Source organism: Agelaius phoeniceus, chromosome 2 (assembly GCF_051311805.1).
Source record: "Agelaius phoeniceus isolate bAgePho1 chromosome 2, bAgePho1.hap1, whole genome shotgun sequence".
Lineage (NCBI taxonomy): Eukaryota > Metazoa > Chordata > Aves > Passeriformes > Icteridae > Agelaius > Agelaius phoeniceus.
In genome coordinates this window covers 91,794,102-91,819,769 of record NC_135266.1, presented here as the reverse complement: position 1 = coordinate 91,819,769, position 25,668 = coordinate 91,794,102, and the positions used below count along the sequence as shown (strand labels likewise).

General features: G+C 36.3%; 1 protein-coding gene across 6 annotated transcripts in view; it reads left to right on the top strand.

Moving 5' to 3' along the window:
- Positions 1 to 25,668, top strand: part of STXBP5L (syntaxin binding protein 5L) — a 184,587-nt gene that overhangs the window by 125,005 nt on the left and 33,914 nt on the right. For 2 of the 6 annotated variants that reach the window (XM_077174257.1, XM_054627863.2), the window contains exons 16-20: positions 1,366 to 1,538; positions 5,865 to 5,990; positions 9,832 to 9,983; positions 11,671 to 11,742; positions 18,450 to 18,515. In XM_077174257.1, the coding sequence (XP_077030372.1) occupies positions 1,366 to 1,538; positions 5,865 to 5,990; positions 9,832 to 9,983; positions 11,671 to 11,742; positions 18,450 to 18,515 (589 nt within the window). The remainder of the gene's footprint in view (positions 1 to 1,365; positions 1,539 to 5,864; positions 5,991 to 9,831; positions 9,984 to 11,670; positions 11,743 to 18,449; positions 18,516 to 25,668) is intronic. The other 4 variants (XM_077174258.1, XM_077174256.1, XM_077174255.1 and 1 more) reach the window with 2 other exon arrangements.

Genomic DNA, 25,668 nt, shown 5'->3' with positions numbered 1-25,668 from the left:
TGTCAAAATAAATCAGTTCAAGATTTCTATAACCCTCCTAAGGTCCAGCCAAAGCAGGGACAAAAACAGAAGACAAATTTACAGTCATGTTTTTGGCCTGAATTTTTCCTTCTCTTTTCAAATGCACAACAGCTAGAACTTAACAAAATTAACTTTAGTAGAAAAAGAAATACATGCAGAAAAAACATTCAAAGAAGAGTGATGCACTTCTGACATGGTAAGCAGAAGAACATACTCTTCAAGAGTTACTCCAGTCCTGCATAAAGATTAAACAGCATTATAAATTGTTTCAGTCAGCTGCAATTACTTCCAGATTAGATTTTCCTGAACTCAATATTTCACTCATTAGTCTTTGAAGGCAAATGTTGTTTGTACGTTTCTTTAAAAGATTCAGGCACAAAATATCCATGGATTTTGAAAGGAGAAAAAAGGGAAACTTTGAGAAAGGAGTCTCTCTCCTGGTTGAACAGAATCTCTTCTTTCTGAAATCTTTTGTGTTTTAGCACAATGGTTGAGAAACAGGTGACCCCTTCAGTACTACTCACCTTTATCTCCCAATTCTCCCAAAATAGGTAATGAAATTTAGCTAGTTTGTTAATCTTCATTCTGGTACAGATGACGTCTCAGTGAAAGATCACGAAGATTGAGCTTGTAGTGTCTACCTCTGCAATTACTTCTATTCTTTTGAAGGTAGCAGCACTGAAATTACTGTTCAGCTAGTAACCCCCAGACCTTGTCTCTGAGAGCTGTGCCTTGTTTTTTATTCTTTCAAAATGCAGATTTCCTTGGACAACTCATGAGGTAGAAAGAATTGTTCAGTATTTACTTACCTAGATTTGAACTTCCTGTCCAGTGCCTCCCTGCAGTCCTCAGTTAATATTTCCTGAATTAGTAGAGAGAATTGTAGGGTGGTTTGGCGTCTTCTTCCCTTTCTAGAGAGGCCAGAAGGAAAGCAAAAAGTAACTGGTTTGAATTTTGCTTTCTAAAATCCACTAAACTTATGTTCATTCTAAGGAACACAGAGCTGTCTGCGCTGTAATCTCTGATTTCCTGGCCCCACCTATGGATAAATGAAGTTTATGTACTATTCACACTGTCAGGCTTATCCACCCTGGATAAAACTTGTCTCTTAGAGACTCTGCTGTACAAGTAATCAGGTGGCAGAGTTGGTGATCCTTCTAGTTCCTATCTGATGCTGTTACTCTGTATAAATAACAAATGACAGTATTCTTTGCCTGCAAATTATAATGATAAATGAGGGTTATTTAAAGAAAAAAAAAGGCATATTGATATTTATTTGAAAGTGACAGAACTTTCAGCAGCTTTCCTTATAAAATGATAACTTAGCTTTTTTATTTATTTAAGTCATTAGAGGTACGACTTCAGTGCGAAGTAGAAGACATCATTACTCCTGAACCAGAAACAAATCCTCCATTCCCAGATGCCTCCTCCCAGCTTCCTTCTTTAAAGAGCCTTTCAGGCAGTACCAACACTGTAGCATGTGAAGGAACAATGAAGGACAGTATCCCATGTCTTAGGTAAGTTTATGCCATTGTTTAAATATTGATCTTTATAAAAATCATTCTTATCTGTTAGTCAATCCATCAACTCCCAAGAAAAAGAGATTAATTGTCTATATTTGACACAAAGAAGAAACCAGAATTTGGAACAAACAAAATAATTAAGGCAAAATAATCAACAAGGGATTGTAAAACGATAGAAGTAATTTTGAAGAATATAAACTGTTAGAGTGAAGGTTTGACTGTCATTTTCCAAGGTGATCTAGGAGTACATCTGCAAGGAATTTCTGAGGGTAGTTCATGAAGAAACTTCTGTAAAAGCAGGCATGTGCAAAGCTTTCTCTCCTTGATTAATTAATATACTACTGGATTTTTTTAAATTTAAGAACTGTATGCATTTTATGGTGTGTAAGACATGGAAACTGTGTTCATACTTATGAAACATTCTTCAAAATGTATTACCATAAAACAATCGCATAGCATAGAAGTGTATATTTGTTTAATCTTTAGGAAAAAAGCAGATTGTTTTCTGCTAGAATACATTGTCACTGTTTTGGAGTACATCAGTATGTTGTTATTATTAAGGCAGATAATTATGGATTTGAATAGCTTAAAACAGTAATTCTGTACAAAACTCTATAAAAACTGTAATTTTCCAGCAATTAGAGTGCATTGCTGACAAGGATTGCTCTCATTATTATTTTGGTCTAATTATTATTAAATCTTTTAAATGCCTCAATTATTTCAAAAGCAGTTAAAATGAACATTTCCTGCTTTGCTACTTTGGGCTGCTTGGCTCCTGAAAATGGCATTAGCATTTAAAAGCAATATTGTGATATTGTCCCTGAAAAATTAACAGTATTTTTTGGCATTCTGTTCATTTGTCCATCTCATTCAGTCAGGCAGTTGAACTTCAGACCTCAGTTTAATCATTAATTTGAAGTATGAAAATCAACAGAAGAGGCAGAGATTAGTTATTTAAAAAATCCAAATGTGAAATCTATTTATGACATTGATATCAGGAAGAATGCAATCATTTAATCATTTCACTGGCTAAGAGTTTTGCTTAAGAGATTCTTACTTGATTTTGTCTGTGAAAGAGAGGAATTGTCGACATTGGAGGCAGAAAAGTTGTAATGAACCCACAGAGGTTCAGCCTGCTACTTTTTAGAAGTTTTCTTATCTCCAATAATCTCAGATTAAGCTGGCCAATAGATTTTTGTCAAATTTTAGACAAGGTAACTGTAGTCTTATTTTGACTGAGAAGTGATTTTTCAAAGTCAGAGTAATTATACCACTAGAACTGCTGGCACACTCCTACATTTAGATAAAAATATACTTATGAATGCTATTATCCTTCTCAGGAAAGACATACAAATATCTGCACTTTCCCCCCAAACCTTGGCTGGGTCCACAGACCTTGTCTATGTAAGAACTTCTGATCTAAACAGAATTATGGTGGTAAAATGAAAGTAGTGCTGAAAACACTGGAAAAAGCCAGAAAAGACCAGGGTGATGCTGTTGACTTTATATGCAAGTCATTCAGGTGGGCAGCAGGATAGAATCTAAAATAGAACAACATTAATGTAAAGCTGCAACCAGCTGCACATGGAGGGTGAGTGCACAGCTTGAACTGTATTGATAATGCACATAAAAATTTTCACACATACATAACTGGCTCCATTATGTTTATTTTCATATCTGTTTCTCAACATTTTTACAGCAAATGAATGGCACTCCACAGTACACAATTTTTTCTAGCCAGAAGTCAGAATGACTGAATGTGTTTGTGTCTGTGAATAGCTACTAGGAAGAAAGTAATTGAAGGGACTGAAGTAATGAAAACTTGGGACTTTTCTCAAATCAAAAGTAACTGTTACCAGGAGAGGCAGGCAGCAGTATGGAATAAATACTGTTCTTGCTTCTTTCAGAAGATTTTGCAGTGAAATAGGCAGCTGTAATAACCTAAGAAACCAATGGATTTGTGATTATGCAGATAAATACTTTTGATGTAAATGCTGTTATCGTAAAGCTGAACCCAGAATGTCAGTCTTTGTTCCCAGACTTCTAGTATCATCCCAAAATTGGGTCAATCAGGGGTTTTGACAGTAGCTTCAAGTAACTCCAAAGTGATAAGGAACTGTGAATATCTTGTGAAAACAACGAAAAACCAAAACTTTGCAACAATGAAATTCAGTGTAGCATAACAAGAACGTGTCAAGGAAATCACTGAAATGTCTACATTCCTTCTGCTCATACTCCTGCAGTCTGTTTTGGCTTTTATTATAAACACTTCAGATAAAAAGCCATCCAAAACAAGGTGCAGAACTGAATATCTGCATTACTGTTTAGGCAGGTTGCTTAGGGAAACAAGAGAAAAAGCTCAAAGATTCTTAAGGAGTAAGATGTCACAGAAACATGGTAACAACAATCTGAATCATTAAATCTGAAATTACTTTACTCCGTTATTATAGTCTTTCACCACCTACAGTTTATTATATGCTTAGAGAAAATCCCTGTGAAATAATAATCATTTTTATCAAAGCAGATCCTCAAATTTATAGTGAAAAATATTTAGAGGGAAATGTGTTTGCTTTTTTCCCCTCAAGTGACAGCAATCCAAAAGAAAACTTAGAATGTACTTGCAGTTCTCTAATTTTTCAGGATGCCATTAAAAACACATTGGAAAAGTAGTACCACATTAAAAAACTTGTTTTAGAAGATCAGAATTACTTCTTCAGCCATTGTCAGTCTCATGGTAGCTTTTTTAGAAGGAAACAGATTCTTGCTTTGACAGATACTTGTTGGAGCAGCATGCTTGCATCTTGTGTCCTGCCACACCATTAGTTACCCATTAGAAAATATGGATGGAAAGCTCACCTAAAAGGGCATTAGACTAAGTCCTGGTTCTTGGATTTCATTTACCTGGTCTATATTTTTCTAACATTTTTAAGGGCAGGAGCTGAAAGCTGAAAATTAGGTACCAGATGGAAAGACCACCCCTATTATGCCTCTTAAAGGCTTATCCACAGATATTAGAAGTTGAAGGGCTCCATCACAAAGATACTCTGAAAGACTGTTTGTAAAATATTCAGCTTCTGCTTGCTGTGAAGTTTCTTTGAAAATAATACATTTTTACTGTATACAACTCCTGTAGTTTCAGTTTATCCTGGTCTCAAAGGGCCCCTCTCCCTTGGCAGCTTGAGTTCACAGATGTTCACACCTTTGTTCTCAGCACAAATACTCCTGGGTAATCCAGAGCTTGCTTCTTTAAGGTTATTAATAGCATCGCTTCAAAAATGCTCATGGCTATGTATCATATGAACAAAGAAAAGGGCAAAGCTTTTAGTGCCGGCAGAACAGGTCAGAAATTGCAAAACTCTGAGCAGAGGTTTGCTGTTGATAGAAAACAACAATACGAAACTGTTGCCAACTGTAGTGGGTTGAGCACTTGCTGAACTGCTCTGTCACGTCTTTTCTACAACAATATCCAAACCAAGTGCCTGATTACTGCTCCAGACACATGTAAGGTCTGAAGAGTACTACAGGGAAAAGAAATAGAACAGTGAGTGTGCCAAGCTGCTGTTAAAGAAATGCATTTAGAGGATAGATCAGGAATGACTTTCTCATAAAGTATACTGCCCTATTTTATGCCTATGTGCAAAGGGGTGCAATACAAGCACTATCACCAGTAACAGGTACAGTGAAAATGCACTGACTAGTGGGTTTTACCTGTAAAATACTACTACAGCATGAATGTACTAATGACTTACATGAATACCTCAAAGTATTGCTATTATTGCATAATGATTTCTTCCAGCGTATCCCACATTGTTGTACCACCCAAAAAAGCACATAAAGCAGTCATACAGAGGTGTTCAGCTCTTACATTTCCCCTTAAAATGTACACCTTCACTACCTGCTTTGCAAGTCACTGAACTTACCATAACACAGTAGGAACAGGTGTTAATAGTTATATCAGATTTGGTGTAGGAACCATTCATTCACATAATAGGTTATTATGCTCCTAGAAGTAAAACAGGACTTGTTTGCACTACATGGACAGATAGATTTGTCAAGTCCATAAGTTTTTAATATGCTCTGGTGGGGACCACTGCAGAAAGGTGTATCTTCTCATCTTCTCTAGCCTCGTTACATTTTTCTGTCATGCTTTGCTTCATAAGGCAAAAGTTCCAAATACACAGAAATGCCCTTTTTCAAAGTCTCAAAATAACGTATTTTAGGTTTTCTGTTCAAGTTTACAATTCATAATGATGCAAAGCAGTTGTTTTTCGTGGCCCAGTGTTTGTTTGCTTGTTCTTATTTTGTACCTCTTCTTCTTAGCGTTAAGGCTCGACCTGTGCGGATGCCTCCTGGCTACCAGGCAGATCTGGTTATCCAGTTGGTGTGGGTGGATGGTGAGCCTCCACAACAGATTACCAGTCTTGCTGTAAACTCTGCTTATGGACTGTAAGTAACTCAGAATTAAGGTTGCATTGATTTATTGGTTATTGCCCTAAATCACATGCTTTCCAACTATACTTTGAAATTTCCCACCAACAATTAAGGTCAAAGCAAAGTATTCAAAAGATGCTGTAAATCAGATTCTTGGGGGAAAGTTATTTGAACTAACACAGAGATTGTAATATGGGATGTTAAACTGCCATTCTTGCCAATATTTTTACTAATCCTATTTAAAAGACTGAATCTTTTCACATAATTCTTTCCATCCTTTCAAATAAGATCTAATTGCATTTCAAATCTGTAATTTTCAAAGTTATTTTGAAAGGTTCACCAAGGTGAAATGCATTTAATGGAAAATGGTGAAGTGATTAACTGTTAAATACCATTTTTCATTACATCATATTTTAGTTGGAAATTGTCTTCTGAGAGCAGCATTTTTATGTCTGTGCTAATGTCTGCTTGCACAAGAATCGGTGACCTGAAATTGAGAATTGAATAAGGAGCATTTAAATGCTATATTCTGGATGGCAATGCAAATGAGTGTGTGTAATTGTTTCCTCAGGTTCAGTTTATTTGCAAATTTTTAATGTTTTCCCTTACTGGGAGTCACCCTGATACATTAAAATGGTTTTCCCTGTAGGTGTTACTCCAGTAAAACTATTGGCTGTAACTGGTGTTAGGTGCTGACTCCTGCTGATTTTCAGTAAGTCACTGGACTCTTTTCAGAAACTTAGGCCATTTAATGCAGAGTTTTTACATTTCTGCAAAAATACTGTCTTCTGGGGCCTGATTTTTCAAGTTTTCAGCCTGAATTTCTTGACCATTTCCTATTAATGAATTCTAGGAGTTTCTTCTCTTTACTGTACCTTGATACATTTGTCACTTGTGCAAATTGTTAGGCTTTGCTCCCTTCCAGGTCTCAGACCTCAAGGCAGCATCTGAATGATCACATCATTCTATCACTTGTAAACTACTCTGATAGGTTGTGGTTCTCCTAATGGTCACTGTGGTTTCCTAAACTACTGATTGATTCAATCAAGAGCTCTAAATTGTTTCATTTGCTAGGAGCAATAATAGATTACAGGATAGCCTCCTTTAAAACACCATAAGCTAAGTACAAGAGTGTTTCAGAAATGAATGCATGTATGAATAAAGTAGGCTGATAACCTGAATTTAACTTTCCTACAAAATCTACCCAAGAAAGATCTTTTTCCTTACATTTTTTTTCTGCAGACTCTCTTCTCTCTTTCTTTGTCTTGTCACTCTTAACTTTTTCCTCAGGCCTATGACAAGGCACAGTCCTTTCTTTCATCAGAATTTTTGTTTACTATTTTGTCACCTGTTATCTATCTTCACCATGTGGAGAAACCTATTCCACTTCAGCATGAAGCCTGAGAGCATGTAGTTTTTGCCATGCTAATCGTAGAATTATTTGGATCATCTTTTGCCTTATTTTTCTTCATACACCAATCAGTTTAACTAGGTCAAAGACATAAAATGGTGTGTGTTCTGGAGAGTCTGTTTCCAGCATTCTTTTAATTAAATTTCTATGATTTCTGGAACTGTTATACTGCAGCCATGAAACAGGAATAAAGTATGATGCAAAAAACCCTTTATTCCCAGTAAAGATGAAAGATTTCAGACACTGCAAAATTTTATTTAATGTAATTGGTTTACTTATAACAGTACCAAGGCTACAAATTAAAAGTATTAACACCTGTTTTATTTATGTTGAAATGAATCATCAAAAATTTCTTCATGTTATCTTGCAAAATGCTTCAATTACAACTGAAGGATTAGGTTAACCTTGAGGAACAAGGTTAAATACAAATAATAAATTTGTTTTGAAGTAGGTTCTGTTGGACTGAAAGCAGTGACTGAAAATTTATTACTGGCTCATGGGGTAACAGTTTTCAGCTAATCTGCATATTAATTGTCCAGAAATGTCTGATGAGGGTTTTATGACATTTCTGTGAAAGATACCAACAGAATAGGACATCACCTAGCAACTAATTCTGTTCATTGCTCAAAACTGAGAAATTCATTTTGGTTTTGATTTCATAAGGACTTGGTTGTTAGCAATTTATCTTAAGCCTTGCAAAGAGTAATGGCTGTCTAGATTTTTTTTATCCATCCTCAGAAGTGTTATTAATAAGCAACTTCAGATTCTTTTTTAAACTCATTTGTTTGGGTATAAGAAATATTAGATCAATGCTTGTGTGTGAAATTAGAGGAGTTTAGAAAAATACAGACCAGGAAATTATACATTTTGTTAATGTGCTGACCAGGGGTGTGAATGATCACTAGCTCTTCTTGTGACTCATGTTTTCAAAAATTAATTAATCTCAGGTTAATAATTTTCAAAGTGCAAATGACCTTTTTTTCCCTAAACTATTAATAGATGAGATTGACACTTGTCTTTGTTTTTTGTCTTTTTTTTTTCTCCTCCCAGAATGCAGTAACTTATGAACACATAGAATCAATCCTCTCTTAGTCTAAAACCATTGCCCCTATTCACACGAGCATTTTCTCAAGTTTGTCCAGGTCCTTCTGGATGGTTCTTGTCCCTCAGGCACATCTCAGCTCGGTGCTGTCTGCAAATTTACAGAGGGTGCCCTCCATTCCATTGTCTCTGTCACTAGCAAAGACATTAAGCTGTACTGTCCCTCAGGGCCCCTGAGGGACACAAATGGGGGAAAAAATACCAATGGAGAAAAGTCGAAGTACATCCATAGTTTTTCCATAGATGCTGTACTGCAGTCAGTGTTGGGACTAAACACAGTGTAGTAACAACCAGTAGAATTCAAGCCACTGTTGCACATGGTGCCTTAATTTGCTAGTTTGACAACTGAGGGAAAATAATTTCATTTTTCTTTACTATTACTTTTTTATTTGCTATATGGAACCCTCTTTTTTATAATAGAAGCAGTCTAAGAAAAGGTAGGACAGAAGAAAATTTTCTAGCTACCCTGATTTCCCTCCACCTCATTACTTTCCTTTTGCATTGTTGTTTTTCCACACACAAATTCCTTTCAGATATTTTGGAGATACATTAAGAAGAGTCAGGTGGAGGTGAGTGCACACCTCACTTTTAGTGTGAATTAAGTGCTTTTATGCTTCTGTGCAGAAAATTACAGAACCTGATAGCAAGTGATTCTGAATATGATTGAACATAGTTTGGGTTTTTGAGTTTCTTTGTGGCTGTACCTGCAATCCTTTCTGTCTGGAATTTAAAATTGCAGTCTGATGCAGAAGGAGAGAGATCTTGCCCATAAATCAAACCAACATCAAAATGCATTTGCAGAAGTATTTCAGTGGGGTAGAGACTGTTTTAACAGAAATCTCTGCTGTAGATAAGCTGACAGAGTTGGAAGAAATTTTATAAATGCGTTTCAGATTTGGGTATCTCCACCATACAGCCTAATATATTTCATTTTTCATTAACATTTAGCTTTAAAATGTTAAATGTAATGTATTTGTATTTGTATTTATATTTTAATTTGTATTTTATATAAATACATGCCCACTTTTTAATATCTATGTCCCAATTTTTAGTCTTAATTGATATCATTATCATTAGAATGATATTGTTCAATGAAGGAATGTTTAGACATTACTGCAATGTGTTTGATACAGAAAGTTGGTAGAAGTTGTAACTGCTTTCTGGAAAATTAATTCAGAAAACAGTTTTTTAAATTCAGGATTACAAATCTGTAAGAAATAAAAAACGTGAGCTTGAGTAGTTCCTGAAGAAAAGGTTTGTGCACTATTCATAATAATAATTATTATCGTTTTCAGGATTAAATTACATATTGCTAACACTTTTGAGGGACATTTCTCTTTGCAGAGTGGCTTTTGGGAACTGCAATGGTTTGGCAGTTGTGGATTTCATGCAGAAGACAGTCCTGCTGAGCATGGGCACCCTCGACCTCTATGGGTCCAGTGATCCGTACCAGCGGCAGCCCCGCTCACCCCGCAAGAGCAGGCAGTTTGCTGCAGGTAGGAAATAAATCATTGTGCTTATGAGCCTGATATGTTTCTTTGGTTTTTTTTGCCTGTGGCTTTTTCTAGTGCTTTTGGAATGCATGACTATTTGCCGGCCAATGGAGTTTCTATAACTTGGCAAAAGAAACTTGACATGCTCTAGGTGCGGGCATTTTCTCAGAAATAAAATGTTTTGTGAGGTTGGTTTTTTTCCTTTTGGGATGGAGGTCAGCAAGTAATTCCCTTAGCTGAGTCTGTAAAAAATCAAAATGAGCAGAGTAATAAATTGTTTTTCTGGCAGTCACTTGATGTGTAGTTTGTATGCTATTTTATTTCTGATTTCAATAAGTTCATACCACTAAGTAAGACTTCAATTTAAGCTTAAATGTATTTTCTGCCAGGAGCTATTCATTTGAATAGTCAGCTGTGTTTAGAGGTGTGTAACACCTGGGAGGCATGTTATGTAGGTAACACAAGGAGCTCAAATTAAGCACTTCATTAGTGCTTCATTAGTGAAGTTCTTAATATAAACCTAAAACCCGTTTTAAAATTTGATGCTAAGAGGATCAAGTAAGTCATAACTGTTGTTATGTGTTGTGTATTAGAAATATTAATTCTTCAATAGAGCTAAATTTTACCATACTTTGTTGGTTATCTAAACATTTCCTTGTATAAACATTTATTTGTATGAGAAAAAGTTAGATCATCTGTTTCAAGTCTTTCCACTTGACATATTCCATAGTAACATGCAAGAGTTAGACACAATTATGAAATGTGTTTTTCATAGCTGTGAAGTTTTAGAATTCGATTTTAAAATATCTTTGAAAATGTGGAATTTTAAATCTAACCCTAAAATTATAAAAGCAACAGATTATAGTGGGTTTATGCCATCAGCATTTTCATCAGCAGACCCTGCACTGAATCAAGTCCTACTTCTCCACAGAATTATGGGATTTTTTTTTTTTTTTTTAATTGGGAATGTGTTTACACTCCAAACAGAAAGTAAAATCTAGAGGAAAATTTATAGAATAAAATACAAGTCTTCAGGCCTACTTCTGCTCCTGAAAGACCATCTCACTTTCTATGCATTTAATCATGGCAAGCTTAGTTCCCATCTGTGCCAAGTGTTAAATATGTAAATTTGGCACAGCTGAGGAGAGAAGAGACAAGCAGCTTCAAGTTACCTTCAGCTTCTCTGTCTAGTTTCAGCCAGCCTCACAGCAGCTCCATAAGAAATGTGAGCAGCTAGCCACAAACAAGGTGCTGCAGAACTCTGGACAAAAGGTGGAGGATTGCTCATGTAGAAAAAGCTGTTATAAGCACTGTATCACAGAGGGTTTTTCTCTGTCAGTGGCAGTCTGGGCCAATCCTTTAAGGCATCATTCCAGCTATCCAGTGCTGCCAGAATGGAGCCCACTGTGGATAAATGACCACTGAGAAGGATTGCAACTTCTAGATTGCTCATAGAAACTATGCATCTAAAAAAAGCCTCAGCTGCTTTCTCACCATCCATCCCACATCTTTTACTTTTTTGATTATTTTTCTTGTTATATTTCCCAATTGGAAGGTAAGCATCTGCTGAAATTTCTTCACCTTGGCTGTTCTAGATGCTGGTTATGATATCACTTCCTTTCACTTTAGACTGTTTTTTCTCTCTTTCCTCTGCCTGCTGCTGATGCTGGTGTACTGGCATGTTCCAAAGACAACTTTTGCATGCGTGGCCTGTCTAACTTTTATCCAGATTTAACGAAACGGATCCGTACTTCCTATCAGAGTAAGTTCTATAAAGGTTAGGCAAAAAGCTTTATCATGATTGGACTATGCCTGACTTAAACCCATGTGTTTGTGCTTTGTAATGTGTTTTTTTAAACACATTCAGCATGCATGCAAACTTACTACATTTTGTGATGTCAACCATGCTTATTTTTGACAATTACCTTTATTATACAGAAATTCTTTTCTTTAAAAAAAAAGTCAAAGAGAAAACCTCAGTGTTATATGGGACAGATTGGGCCTTAGAAAGTATTTTTCAACAATGTTATGTTCTTGGTGACAGTATCTCTCTTTGGTTTTATATTTGTTTCCATGTACATTTACTAATATGAAGCATTTCTTGTTTTGCAATGGCACTATCTGTAGTTACCAATAAATTCTTCCCTTTTTTCAGAAGAACAATGTGGCTTAAAAGAGTACCCATTGAATTGGATGCTGTGAAATTTAAAATTTTAATCTTGGTTTGGTACTTGAATATTTGGCTTTGGGGAGCCATCCCATGCCTCTGTTCTTTGATGGGGAATGTAAAGTGGGCATAAAAATACATACATCAAAGAGGGCTATGAAAATTCATGGTTTTAATATCTTTAACATTTGAGTTATACTGATATGAAATTTAAATATTAGTATTCATCACTGCAGAATACAGTGAACAAAGCTATAATTAATTTTGCAAAAATGACTGTTCAACAGATGAGCCATACGTATCTTAATTAACTGCAGTGCTTATATGTAATTAGGTCTCTAGGATGCCTCTTTTTAAAGTACTTTTCACAGAAAAACAGGATAGGCAATTTTATATTAAATATTCAGTATGGACAGGATAAAAGAGTGGCAGTTGTTTTATCATCTCTCATAAATATAAAGTTATGTAGCTATTGAAATACATTCATACACTTGCACGACACATTCTGTTCCGTCCCTCTAGGCTGATTTCTATAACTTTATTTCATAATAGTTCATAAAAGGTGGTCTGTTTATTTAAAAGACTAGTCCAGTTACCAATTCAGCAGTCCATTAAAAGGTTTGGTGTATGGTATCTTAAAGTCTATTAGTCTGATCTTGCTAATTTCAAGTCTGTAACAGAGAACCTGAGTGACAGACAGCAGCCAAATATTTGGGGTTTTTTTGCCCCCTCTAAAAATTAATAAATTCTAAGGGCAAAAATTACTAGTGTTTTCATTCAGAATTACAAACATAGACCACAGAATCTTTCATAGCTGAAAATGCATTATCTTGTTTCTGTCGTCATCCCCATAGTCAGAAAAGTCCGCAAAAATCTTCCTGTGAAGTATTAGTCTGAGTTCTAGGCAAGAGCATTGTTTAATTTCTTTCCTCAAAAATGGTTCTTGCTTTTGTCATTTGATACTTATACAGGAGTACATATTGTATGATCTGAAAGATGCAGTAAGATCAAGAACAGGACTAGAATCTGTCACAGACTGAAATATCTTGCCAAGTCATTCTCAAGTTGTGCTTTGATATATCTCTTATCTGAGAGATGTATTTTAAAACGGGTATTAAGAGGGAATTTTGGATTTCACTTACAAGTTTATCTTTTCTCATAAGGGATGATGATGGGAAAAGTAAATTATTTTTGGGAATCTTGCAGTCAAAGCCAATATTATTATGACAAAAGCAGGAGCAGTCATGTGATAACAGAAGCATTAGGTCTAAACTTTTAAGGGTTATATCAATGAAAATGGAAGTTAATGGGAAGATATATGAGTAGTTGATTCAATTAAGTAGTGAAGCAGGAAGATAATTTCATGTGGATGTGTATGAGAAAATAAGACTTACAGGTATTGAAGCCAAAGAAGAGATTATGGATGAGCAAGATACTTACTTACATTTTTGTTGGTCATTTTAGAGGTGATTTCCATGAAAAGACAATGTAATCTAGTGTCCAGCTTAATTATGAGGTTAAAGTGTGACATTCAAAGATAATATTATGTATTAGAGTACAAGAGAAGACAGTGATGATGATAGCTCTGTTCATGTAGTAAAGAGGAGATTTCAGCACAAAAATACGTTGAGTTGATCTTGGCAATGTTGAATTCCTATTTGGAACTATTTCCTATTTGGAAAATCCTGAATAGATTTTAGAAAGACAGGATTACTACTCTAACTTGGATGGAAGAAATCCAAGTTGAAGATGTGTATTTATGAATCACTAGGGAGATATATATATATATATATATATATATATATATTAAAAACATTATTGCTATGTTTATACAAAATAATCTCTTCAAATGCTAAGTCAGAGAAAGAAAGTGTTGATATTTCAGTCTGAGATGTCCTGCAACTGAACAGGGAAAGGGGAAAAAAGAATGAACACGTAAGAGGAAAGAAGCAATATGTTGGAGAAGAGGAAAGACATAATTGACAATGTCAAGGACATCCAATATGGAAAGCACTGTGGTGGAATAAATGTTCTCGATTTTAGCCAATAAATCTATAGATAGCTTGATACTGGTTACATATGTAAAGTAGACTCCAATGCACCCAGAGTGGACTTAGCATTAAGGCAGCACGTTCTCTGGTTTGGGAGGTGAAAGTGGGAAAGGGAAGCAAGGAGGGGAGAAATGTCACCAGTTCTAGGAGTACACAGTGGAAGAGACTGGAACGTAATTGTCCAATCAGGGAAATAATCTGAGGAAAAGAAGAAGCTAAGATGTGCATAAGTGCAGAGCTGGGGATAACTGTCAGGTGTTGATGACTGGTTCCATTTGCTGTAACATCTACAGCCACCTCCCTTTGTAGCAAGACTATATGACAAGCTAAATAAAATAAACTCTCTGTGCTGTACTGCAGAATTATGAGGTTGCTTGGTTGTTGTTTGGTTGGTTTTCTTCTTCAGTTGAAATCAAGTTGTATGTGTTATTACATGGTTTTGAGTAACATGCATTCAACTATTAAAACAAGTACATTTATTGCATCTAGAGGGATAATGTCTGCAGCAGAACATAAAAATACCAAAATGATGCAAAAGGAATTTGCATCTCCTACTAGAAATTCATACCATCTGTTGGTAGAACAAGAAAATAGTCTTTATGAAGCATCCAAAGTGTTGTCAAATCTGAAGGATGTTGATACATTGCAAAATAATTTTCATAATGAAGACTTTTCAGTGAGAAGTTCTTGTTTCTCCCTCGGGCCAGTCCCTTGAGAGGGGGTGAGCAGAAGTATGGTTGGTCTGACAGGAGGATACAGAAAACTGTGTGCTATGAGTCATTGTATATCAGTAATTGGCACTTTAATTCACACCTAAGAAGCTAATATAGGTTGAGTTTAAGTCAATAGCTATATTCTGAGCTAACTAATTTCCAAAGAATGCATGCATAGATATATATAGGTATATAAACATAAAGAAAACATGGTATGATAATTCGCTGTGAAGATGAGGGATTAAGATAACACTGCGCTTACTTATTTTATTGGCTTGTGAATATTTATGACAATTTATTTATAATCCATTTATTTATAAGCAAAGATGTGATGGCTTTGGGGCTTTAGAGTAAATGATTGGTCTGAATCATTCAAACATACAGATAGAAATTTCAAATTTCAAACATAATTTTAAATTATGGGTTCATTAAAGTTGTTACCTCATACTAGTTTTGATCCTTGAATAAAAAGGAAATGAAAATCACACTAAACTTGGAAAATTATCCATAGGACAAGTCTTTAAAAGTATTTTAATGTCTTATGTGATATATTTACCTCTTGCACTATTTACACATTTATAATTTGCTCAGACTAAAGCCAATAATGTCCATGGGTATATCTTCTCTCAGATGGTTGTTTACATTGCCAGTCTTGGGTTTTTGCCTTTATTTTTACTGCTATATTCCTCTTGCTCTAGGTGGGCTCAAAATTTGCTGGGGTGGTGGTTCGGGGGGGCTAAAAATAGCTAAAATATCTTGGGGCACAAACTGCCTATAGAATTCAAAATGGAAAGTGAAAATAGTTTTTAATTGAATTTCAATAGCTGTTGTAGTCTCTCAGACATTTGAGGGAAGCTGAAGTTCATGGAAATATTTATACATGGTTAATTATTGAGAATATTTAGTTTAGTTTCCTTAAAAAGGAAATGAGAGTAAAAAATGAGCAGTAGTATAAGGAAAAGCTTGAGAGCTCACTTTCTTATCTCAAAGGGAAACATTAAGTGGAATTAAAGGTAACACAAAAAATTTGACGAATATGTGTTTATCCTTTTCACTGAATGATGATTGAGCAATTCATTGCCTTACAACATCTTCAGAATTTAGAATTTAGCAAGATTAAAAGAGACTTTGGATAAATGGGAGTGTGATGAACAGAACTCATTAAAATATTTCAAAGCAATAATGATTTATGGCAGGAGAAAATCTGCAAGTAGGAGTGCTTAAGCAAATCTAAGTGAGATTAAGCTAATGCTCTTGTGCAGGGCACATGGTACCACTTACACTTCACACGGGGATATATTGCACTTCTTCTTTAAAGGCATCTGTAGGTGGTCTTTGCTAGGGGTGACTGTGGCTTGACAGCAAGTCAAGGTTTGTAGAGAAGTTTACGTGTTCAATATTCTTAAATACCATAACATGAAATGTATCTTTAATGTTTCATGTTGCAAATTGTGCCAAACATGGAGAAGTCTTGGTTTTCTTACTGTGGTTGCTCTTGGGTGGTGCAGTTTGGTGATTTTCTTGTTTAAGTCTATAGCACCATAATTTATATTGAGATGGAATATTGTTTTTATGAACTCCATAGTAAAAAAAGAAAAACCCAGACTATTTAGACCCAAAGTCTGACCTGGGATTTGGTATTGTATCCAACACCAGCGCTAATTATACAATGTTTAGAAGATCTTAGGCAAGGTGTTAAAACTTACCTATCTCAAAGAATACATTTACAAAAGAAACAGTATCAGTTTTATTTATTCAAGAACTATGCAAAATTGCTCCTGCTGCACCTTGCAGACAGTTCTGCAGCAAAAAATCAATTCTGTCCCAAACCTCTAGGTACATACAGAAATCTTGGGTTCAAGTGGAAGTAAGATCTGCTGTATTTGAGAGCTTCCTAAATTATTACAGTTTCTGAATATTCTCAGAACATCAAAAGTGACTGAACTTGCAATTGATTGAAATGCAATTTTTTTTTCTCACAGATTCTAATTGAAATGAAAGAAAGACTCAAGTACATTTTTCAAAATAAAAAATATTTGTTTTTCAACAATAGTGTCTAGTTTGACAGATCTTGTTTCTTAAATCAGGAACAAGTATGTTGTTAATACTGACTTAGCAGAGTAAATCAATACTGCTGGTTTTCCAAAGGGCTCTCACCATTATTCTTGCACTCCTGCAGCTTCATTAATGGTAGGAGGTTTTTTTTTGTTTTGCTGGCTGGGGCACTGGATCCTATCCAGTTCTTATAGCAGTTCAAAACTACATTGTAATAAAGTTGTCACTACCTACATTAAGATTCCACTGGATTTAATTCTAAGAAAGCAGGACTGGTGACTGAGTGGCAGAATTTTCCAAAACAAGAGTGTATATGAATTTTAGTGGTGAGGGTCTCCGGGCCTCACCTCTGAGGGTCCAGAAGCAATAAAAATTATAACACATTCTCCTACAGAAGCCATGGTGCCTGTTTAAAGCATACTGAAAGGTTCTTGTAGGATGTTTGATTCTCATGATGCAGCACAAGCAGAGTGTGTGTAAATCCAGTATCAGTATGACAGTAATGTACCCCTGACTGTGGGCTCTGACCTGAGTGCTGTGTGTCCACCTAGCTGGCATGGGAATGTCTGGGCAGGGCTGCCTGTCAGTCCCAGGCAGTCAATGGTATGGAGTGCCAGAGCTCCTGTAACAAGGGTGAGCCACAGGGCATTACAGATACATACAAAGGGTGCATTTGAATAGGTGTGGCCATGCCCAGTTAGCCCATGGTAAAAGACAGAGTGAGCTCAGACTTTCCCTCCCCACCATGCCAAAGGCATATTTGAACTTGGAACATTCAACCTATGCCAAAGATGGATCTTAGTTTGCTCACAGAAACGAGCTCGAGTTTTTGCAGTACAGGCTAGGATTGCTTTCCTTGGTGCTGTCTTCCATGTAGGTGGAGTTCTGACAAATATGTGTGTATATATATATATATATATACACCATATATAAAGTATTTTGTCAGAAAATTCAGTGTCACAGCCAGCATTATCAATGTTTCTGTGTCCTTTAAAATGACCTGTCTTGTGTGAATTCATGAAAATTCTAATATTGCACAGTAGCGGTAATCTTACTTTTTTTCTTCCCCTCTTTTAAGATTTCCTCCCTGCATTATGCAGCAGTTGAAAGCACAGAGTTGATTCCACATCAGATTGACAGGGATGAATGTGTTTGAGTCATATCACAGACTTTTAAATTTTAAACTATACTTACTTGTTTTCTTTTGTTAGGTACAGTCACTCTTTTCTATCCCGAGGCACTCGGAAAACAAATCTGAGTTAACAAGAGGTGTGATTTTTTTTTTTTTTTTTTTTTTTAAACCAAGCCTAAATTGCTGCAGTGACAGCCTGATAACTGCACTTATCTGAAATAGATTATTTCCCTCTCATTTCACACCATTCCTTTCTCCAAATTGACTTTACAGTGCAGAATATCATCAACCAAGAAAGTTGAAGCATGCCCTGTTAGATTGTAACTTAACTCTTTAACTCCATTTTTTCAGGCCTGACTGAACTCAGTGACAGTCCAGTTTCCCTGGAGCTTGAGCGTTGCAAGTCTCCCACTTCAGGTAAAGGTGATTGGCTTCTCTTCCTGCAGTCTGTATAAGCCATTCATGTCATGCATCACTGTGTTTCATTAATCCCTAAGAAGTGAAGTGCATAGTTCCAAAGAGAAGATATTACTGGAGAAGCGCTTTTTAGGTAGCACAGTAAAATCCTAAGTCTGCTTCCTTAAGGAAAACTTAAATGTACGTGGTGCATCTTGAGGTGAACAGTGCGAAAACATTTGAAGTAACAGGATCATGCAGGTATATTCCTATAACCTCCTATAAGAAGCTTGTTTCTCTGTTTTCTTAAAAGGCTTTTTAAGTTTTTTTACAGTAGGGAGTCCTTGTAATTCTATACATATATATTATGCGTACGTGTACATGAAGAAATTGTTTGAAATCAGCAATATGGAGATGGTAAATTTTAGCCATTAGAACCCCAGTGCCTGATTTATGTAATTTGCAGTGAAAGCAGAACCTCAGAAAAAAATATTTGCTTATGAGCCAGGGCAGGGATATCTTGGCCACACAAAAATTCCTAAATGTTTCCCATTTTGCCCATAGTCGTTCAGAAGGTGGAATTCATCCACTCCTAGAGACCTTTTCAGCAAGTGCCTAGTCTACATTGATCTCTTTTATGTGAGTTCACTGTCTTAAAGATGGTTGCTAAGAGCTGTTTTCTAGTAGCTGGCTTTTAAATGTTATGGAAAATAAGGAGGTGTAGCTGTGATACATTTGTTTTGCTTGTGGTATGCATATCACAATTCTTTTCCTTGTAGTTTGGTAAGTATTGACAGATATTTTTTCCCCCTTAGTTATGGTAACAAATACCCATAGTATGCTATTCAAATTCTCAGTTATTGTTTCACATATTTTATGTCATAATAACAGGATACATTAATCGTGAAAGCCACTAATTAGTAATTATAAAAAGCTGAAACTAATAAAAATGTTTCCCTGACATAGTAAGAGCTGAAACAAAACAGCTGTTTTGAAACATGTATTTCCTTGTACTATTTGCAACCCAAAATCTGTAGATATGGAGATATCCAAGTGAAATGGGCTATAATAATATTGGTATAAAACTAGGAGCTCAAACTCTTGAGCAGGGCCTCAGAAACTCATGATATAGGCTTTAAAATAAAACATTTGCTAGCTTAGTTATATTTAGATTATTTATTGTGTGGCTCACTGGGATTCAACTTTTCACTTTTCTCTTCAGAAATGAGCTAAAACCTTTTCTTTCACTGAAATCTAAGAGATGACTGACTTGGTAACCATATGTGCATATTCTTAGTTTTATAATGATGTGTCTCCTATAACACTTTACTTTTTCTGCAGTTAACTTCAATTTTTCATTCTGGTGGTGCTCAAAAATAGCTTTCTTAGATAAATCTGAGATAATTTGCTCCAAAATTTATTCTGCTTTTTTCTGTTTTGGAGATATTCAGCAGGGAAAACATGGCATATTTATGGGTGTTTCCTATTTTAGCACTTTTATGTTGTTTTCCAAGCTATATTTATATTTTAAAATGTGAAATCAGGTGCAGTTTTGTAGGAAGTAACTATTATTAGAACTACTTTTTAAAACAAGTTTCTTTTACTGTGACTGATACTAATTATTTTTATTTAATTATTGCACAATTTAATTAATATTGCTTCTGCATACCTGCTATAAAACACGGCAGGTTTTATATATAAAACCTAGTCACTTGGAATAAGTGACCTCAAAACTGCGCCCTCCAAAACTTGGGAGAGGAACTAATTCTGTGCTTAACCAGCACAGCCTCACACCCACACCAGCCTTCTCACTGACTAATGTTCTTGCTCATAGAGCACAGCTACATACTTATGGATCTGTCAGGCAGGATCCTTCCACTTCCAGCCTTGCCTTTATCTGTTTTAAGTCCATGGCACACGAGCTCTGCAGTGGAAGTGTGCTGTGTTCTGTAAGAGCCCCATGATCTTTGTGTTTGTAAAACCACTGACCGCATTCCTCTGCTGAAAACAGACCAAGAGGTGCTCCTTCAGAAATTCAGCAAAACCAGAAAGAACACTTGAAGTGCTCTGTGAAGTGGTTCAAGTTGCTGCCCAGTGGAGGAGGGCCTGCTGGGTATGACTACATGAGGTTGCAAAGACAGATGGAACAGAGTTTGATTTGTAGCTGTTCATTCTGGTTGCCAGAACAGATCAACATCAGTTCTTCACCCAGCAGGGAAGGTCATCCCAGGTGCTGGCCCTGAGTGTGCTCAATACATACAAAAAGTACAAACTGCTGGAGGACATGAGTCTAGATGGCAAACACTGCACACGTGATGGATGGCACAGTGGTGAGCATCTTCATCCTTAGCTCCATCAGAAGGGCAATGATTGGAGGAACAGCATTGCTGTGCTCACTTGTGTACTTTGAGACTCCCAAGGTAATGCCTAGGAAGAATCCCCAGGGCACACTAATTGCCAGTGTAGACATGAGTAGTTCTAGATCTGAGAGAGCCATTAGGAGCTTAGTCAGATTTCCATTCCAGTCAGGCCATAAGAACAGTGTTGGTAAAGGCTTCTTGGAGAATTTGAAAAATCTCCTGCCTCCTCATCTCTTGGCCTGATGTTGAACATTGCTTAGAGTGCCTGAACTGTATGTTTTCATGAAAAATTGATTATGCCTGTAACATTCTAGTGCTTGGCAGTGTTTTAACCTATGACTAAATTTCTGCAGAGACAGCCTAGGTCAACTCAATAATTTGGCTGTGTTGTTTTTCTTCTCCCTGCCTCAAAGCAGAATTAGGCATTTGTGAGTTCTATCTTTGATATGAGTGATGGAGCACTGAGCAAGAGATTCAGGGCTGAGGAGTACTCCTTATTTCACATGCAGGGCTAGTACATAATTCAGTACAAATCCTACTTCTTCATTAAGTAATATTTAACTTGGTTCACAAGACTGTCTTCTCAGATGTTCCTCCTGTGCTACTTACTAAAACATGACTTTGCAGATGATATAATTGAAAAATCAGATTCCTGTTCTGAACACCGTTCAGAATAGAACATAAAATTAAACCATTTGATTAAAAGTTTTCTGAAATGAACAGTGCCACACAGAGGTTAGCAGCAAGTGAAGAAATAGCAACCTTGCTTTTTAAGAGTGGTAGGCAGAGGACAGGAATAATCTTCCTGGTATCTTGTTTAATTAAACTGGTATTTAAATGCTATAGTGAGGCGTTTACAACACTGTAAAGGAAAAGAAGAAGTTAGTAAAACCATTTGAAAGACTCTGCTTATTTTTGAATATCTGAGAGGTGGCAATTTCCACTGTAAATGTATTCTGGATGTAGTAATATGTATGGAATAACACTGGTAAAAATTGTGGAACAAAAGAACTTTAAACTGCCCAAACTCTTACCTATCTAAAGCTTGTTTCATGAATGTAAAAATGCAGCAAGGCATGCCATATCATGGTATCTGGTGGCTTTAAACCAAAAGCCTCAGAAGATCCTATTCTTATTCCTGCATGCCTTGTTCTTTCAAACTGCATTTTCATTTTCGTTTGTGATTTTGGGGGTCGGAAGGGCTCTGTACTCCTTTCATTCTGCAGTGGCACAGTGTGCCTCCTCATGTAAGTGGTGCTGTATCAAATGCTTGAGTTAATTACTGTGTAATGTATTACAGAACAGTACCCATTCCAGTAAATTTTGTCTTTATCATCTCATTAGGTAAACTTATTCGGAGGCTCTTAGGAATATAATGTATAATATATAATTATGTATGTCCATTACTGTTTTAAACATTGATATGGAGCTTCATAATGAAGTGTATTAATGGGAATACACTGTGAGCACAGGGAAAATGCAACTTTGGATAGGTCATTTGTTGTGTGAGATGCAATTGGACACTTAAGACTTCTTTCAAAGACCAGAAGGAAAGAATTTCTTCAGTCTCTGTATAGTAGAGTTACTTCTCAAATGTTTGTTCTAAAATGAAAAAGGATTTGTGTTTTTTATTGAGAAATACCTTTGTATTGGGAGCTTGCATCCAAAATGCTTTTAAGATTTTGAAGCTTAGAGAAGGCTGTGTAAAGATTCCCACAACTAATTCCCATGAGCTTTGAGACAGATCCCTAATGGCAAGACCGCGCATTTTTATACATACTATGATTTCCAAGCGTTGCTGTCCTTATTCATTTCACCGATTAAATCTGCTGGGATTAGGCCTTCGCCATGCCAGTCTCCCACTTTCCTATGTGAAGTTTTTTTTTTAAATAGCTTTCTTTCAAGAAGAATATTGTTAAGTTTCTTGACAATCATTCTCTTTCTTAATATGTGGGTGACTTCAAAGTACCTGAAGAGATTTGACTGCATTTGAAAATTGTATTCTCCTGGAAAACAAGCTAGAAAGTAAACGTTTCAAAACATTTAATGTGTCTGCAAAACATGGAATGTAATTTATTTTGAAACTTATTTACTGATAACACTGCAAAACCATTTCTGCTTATCCATGTTAAATTAAAAATAATGTTAAGTAGTCAGAGGACAGTAATTAGAGATTAGCTTCAGCAGTGTGGATACAAGGTGCATTTTATCACTATTTCCCATAAGCAAGGGAGTTTCTGAACAGGTGAATTTATGCTTAGGTTTTTGAGAAGGGACTTGTGTGTAGGGATTGGCAAGGAACAGGGAGCAGTGTGAGCTGAGGACTTGGGTTTGGGCCCTTGTGCAGCCCCTGGTGCCTGGCTCAGGGTTCAAGGGGGCTTTAGCAGTAACTGGGACTGATATTTCCGAATGTTAGCCAGGCAGAAGCTCCTTAGTAGAAAAAAATCCTGCATGAAGTCACCTTCATTTTGAATAATATGAAAATCTGTGACCACAGTGCTGCTGTAATAGCTGAGGGAAACTCAGCATTGAGTGCCAGAGCTGTGAGCACACATTTGTTTGTTGGTTGTGCCTTGGTGTTTTTCTTGAAAGACTGAGAGGAACCAGATGGCTGCAGAGCAGGATGTTGTCAGGTCAGAAGACCTGCGTGCTCAGCTTAGCTGGCTGCTAGACTGTACCTAGGAACTCTTCCTCAGCCCACAGTTGAATAATTTGACTCTTAACACTTGAAGCTCTTTTGGTTAGGGGCTGTCTTGCCTTATGCTGTAGCATCACAATTTTTGCTGGCTGCCTCCAGCACGAATGTAAACAAATGATGATAGCAGACAACTCTGCTGGCCTCTCGAGCCTTAATACTCTATTCTCAAATAAAACTGGAGCTTTCAAAAGCTCTCTGTCAGCAAGATAGGCTCATGTGCGTAATCCTTCTTTATAATAAATGTAAAGATAGTAAAACATGCATGATTTAGGTACTAAAAACAGGTTACATAAACTGATTGGAATGTGGATATTATTAATAGTTAAAAGTTAGTTTAAAAAATTCATATAAACAGCTTTAATCACAGTAAAGCATGAAAACAACCAGCTTCTTCTGTTGTTTTTACCCTCAGATATGGGGTCTATCATCAGTGATCTGTGCTGTGTCCTAGTGCATCAATGTCCAGCTGTGTGATAGCCATGTGGAGGGTGTGCAATTGTCACGTGGCAGTTCCCAAACCAAGCCTGCGTAGACTCCTTCAGAGGAAACAGAAAGTCCAAACCTTGCATATACTCCATGAGCCTGCACACAAACAGCTGGGAGCTATTGGGTTCAGGCATGTGTCACCATTTGGGACACAGCTGTGGCATGCAACACAAGACACATAATTCCTGCTGTAAACAAACACCTGTAACCTAGAAATAGAAGAGGTTAGACTACCAATTTGCAAAGCTCAAAGCTGCATGATGACAGCACTAATTTAGCTACTCTAAGTCCTAATCTTTTAGTGAAGAGTCCTACAGTTTTTCTTATGAATTGCTTATCCTTTTTCAGAGGGCTGGTTAAACCAGATGTTGTCCTTCCCCTAAGAGGAGATTATATCACAAGTGATGCTTCTTTATAGCAGAGCACTGATATTCTGGAGCAGTAGCCACCCATTCACAGTCTGAAAGAGTATTTGACAGCTGCTCAGATAAATGGAATCGGTTTTTAAAGGCTGTTCTGAAAATCAAACTACCCTTTGTGTGAGTGCCTAAAATGGACATTGGTGCCTAACACTTGGTATCCAAATTAGAGAATTTTTATGTTGTAGTGTTAGGGGTGTGTATTTTTGATGTCAGGCTGATGTGGAGAGACCTCTTCACTGTGTCCTGATTTAAAGTTATGGCTACAGATGGGTTACTGGGAGGGCTGTGCTGGTTCTACTGATAACAAAATATTGCTCAAGAGTCTCATGGGTTCCCCTACTCATGCCTGAAGAGAAAAAGAAAACCATCTAACATAGGTGCTGGCTGATATTTAATTCTGCCACATTGCAGGCTTTGCAAAACAATACAACAGAAATTTTTTATTTCAGGGATTTTGTGACTTAAAAGAGTGAGTGTCTGTTCTGGGCATCCTTCTGACCTAAAAGCTTACTAAATCCAAATTGCAAAGAATTTGTTTCTTATATTCATATGTTCCTGTCACTGTAGTACTTATCACGTGGGACTTTCTTTAGAAGTAAAATAATAGTAATATAATAATTAGTTGACAAATATTTGATTGTTCCCTTCTAATAACAGACAGCATGGGTAAGGGGTAAAAGCCATAAAACCATTTGAAAAAAATAATGAATACAAAATGAAATAAACAAATTGGAAATCAAGTCTTCTGAATAATTAATAAAAGATTTCTTAAGGCATTCTTCTGATAAATTTAATGCCATTTTGACTGCTACAAGACATGCTTTATTTCAGTTCTCTGATGTTCATTGTTTGAAAATGTGCTTGTGTGTGAGGAAATGAAAACATTTTTGAACAGAAGCAAAATTACCGGTTTCTTGCATAATTGGAACACAACGAATAATTAAACCTTCACTAAATTGAGTGCAAATTTTGATGACTAGATAACACCACATTATGTCCTGAAGCTGCTGTATTTCGTTTCTGTGCAATCTGTCTTCCTTTCCATAATATTACAACAGTATGTTCTGTCTCCATAATCTCTACAATATGCCCTCTCTTTTTCAAATGCTATCTTGAGGTATGATTTCATCAGATCTCATAATTTCATTGCACCCTCTTATTAAATTGGTTTGCAGGTGTTTAAATATTTGTGATATGCTGCATAGCCA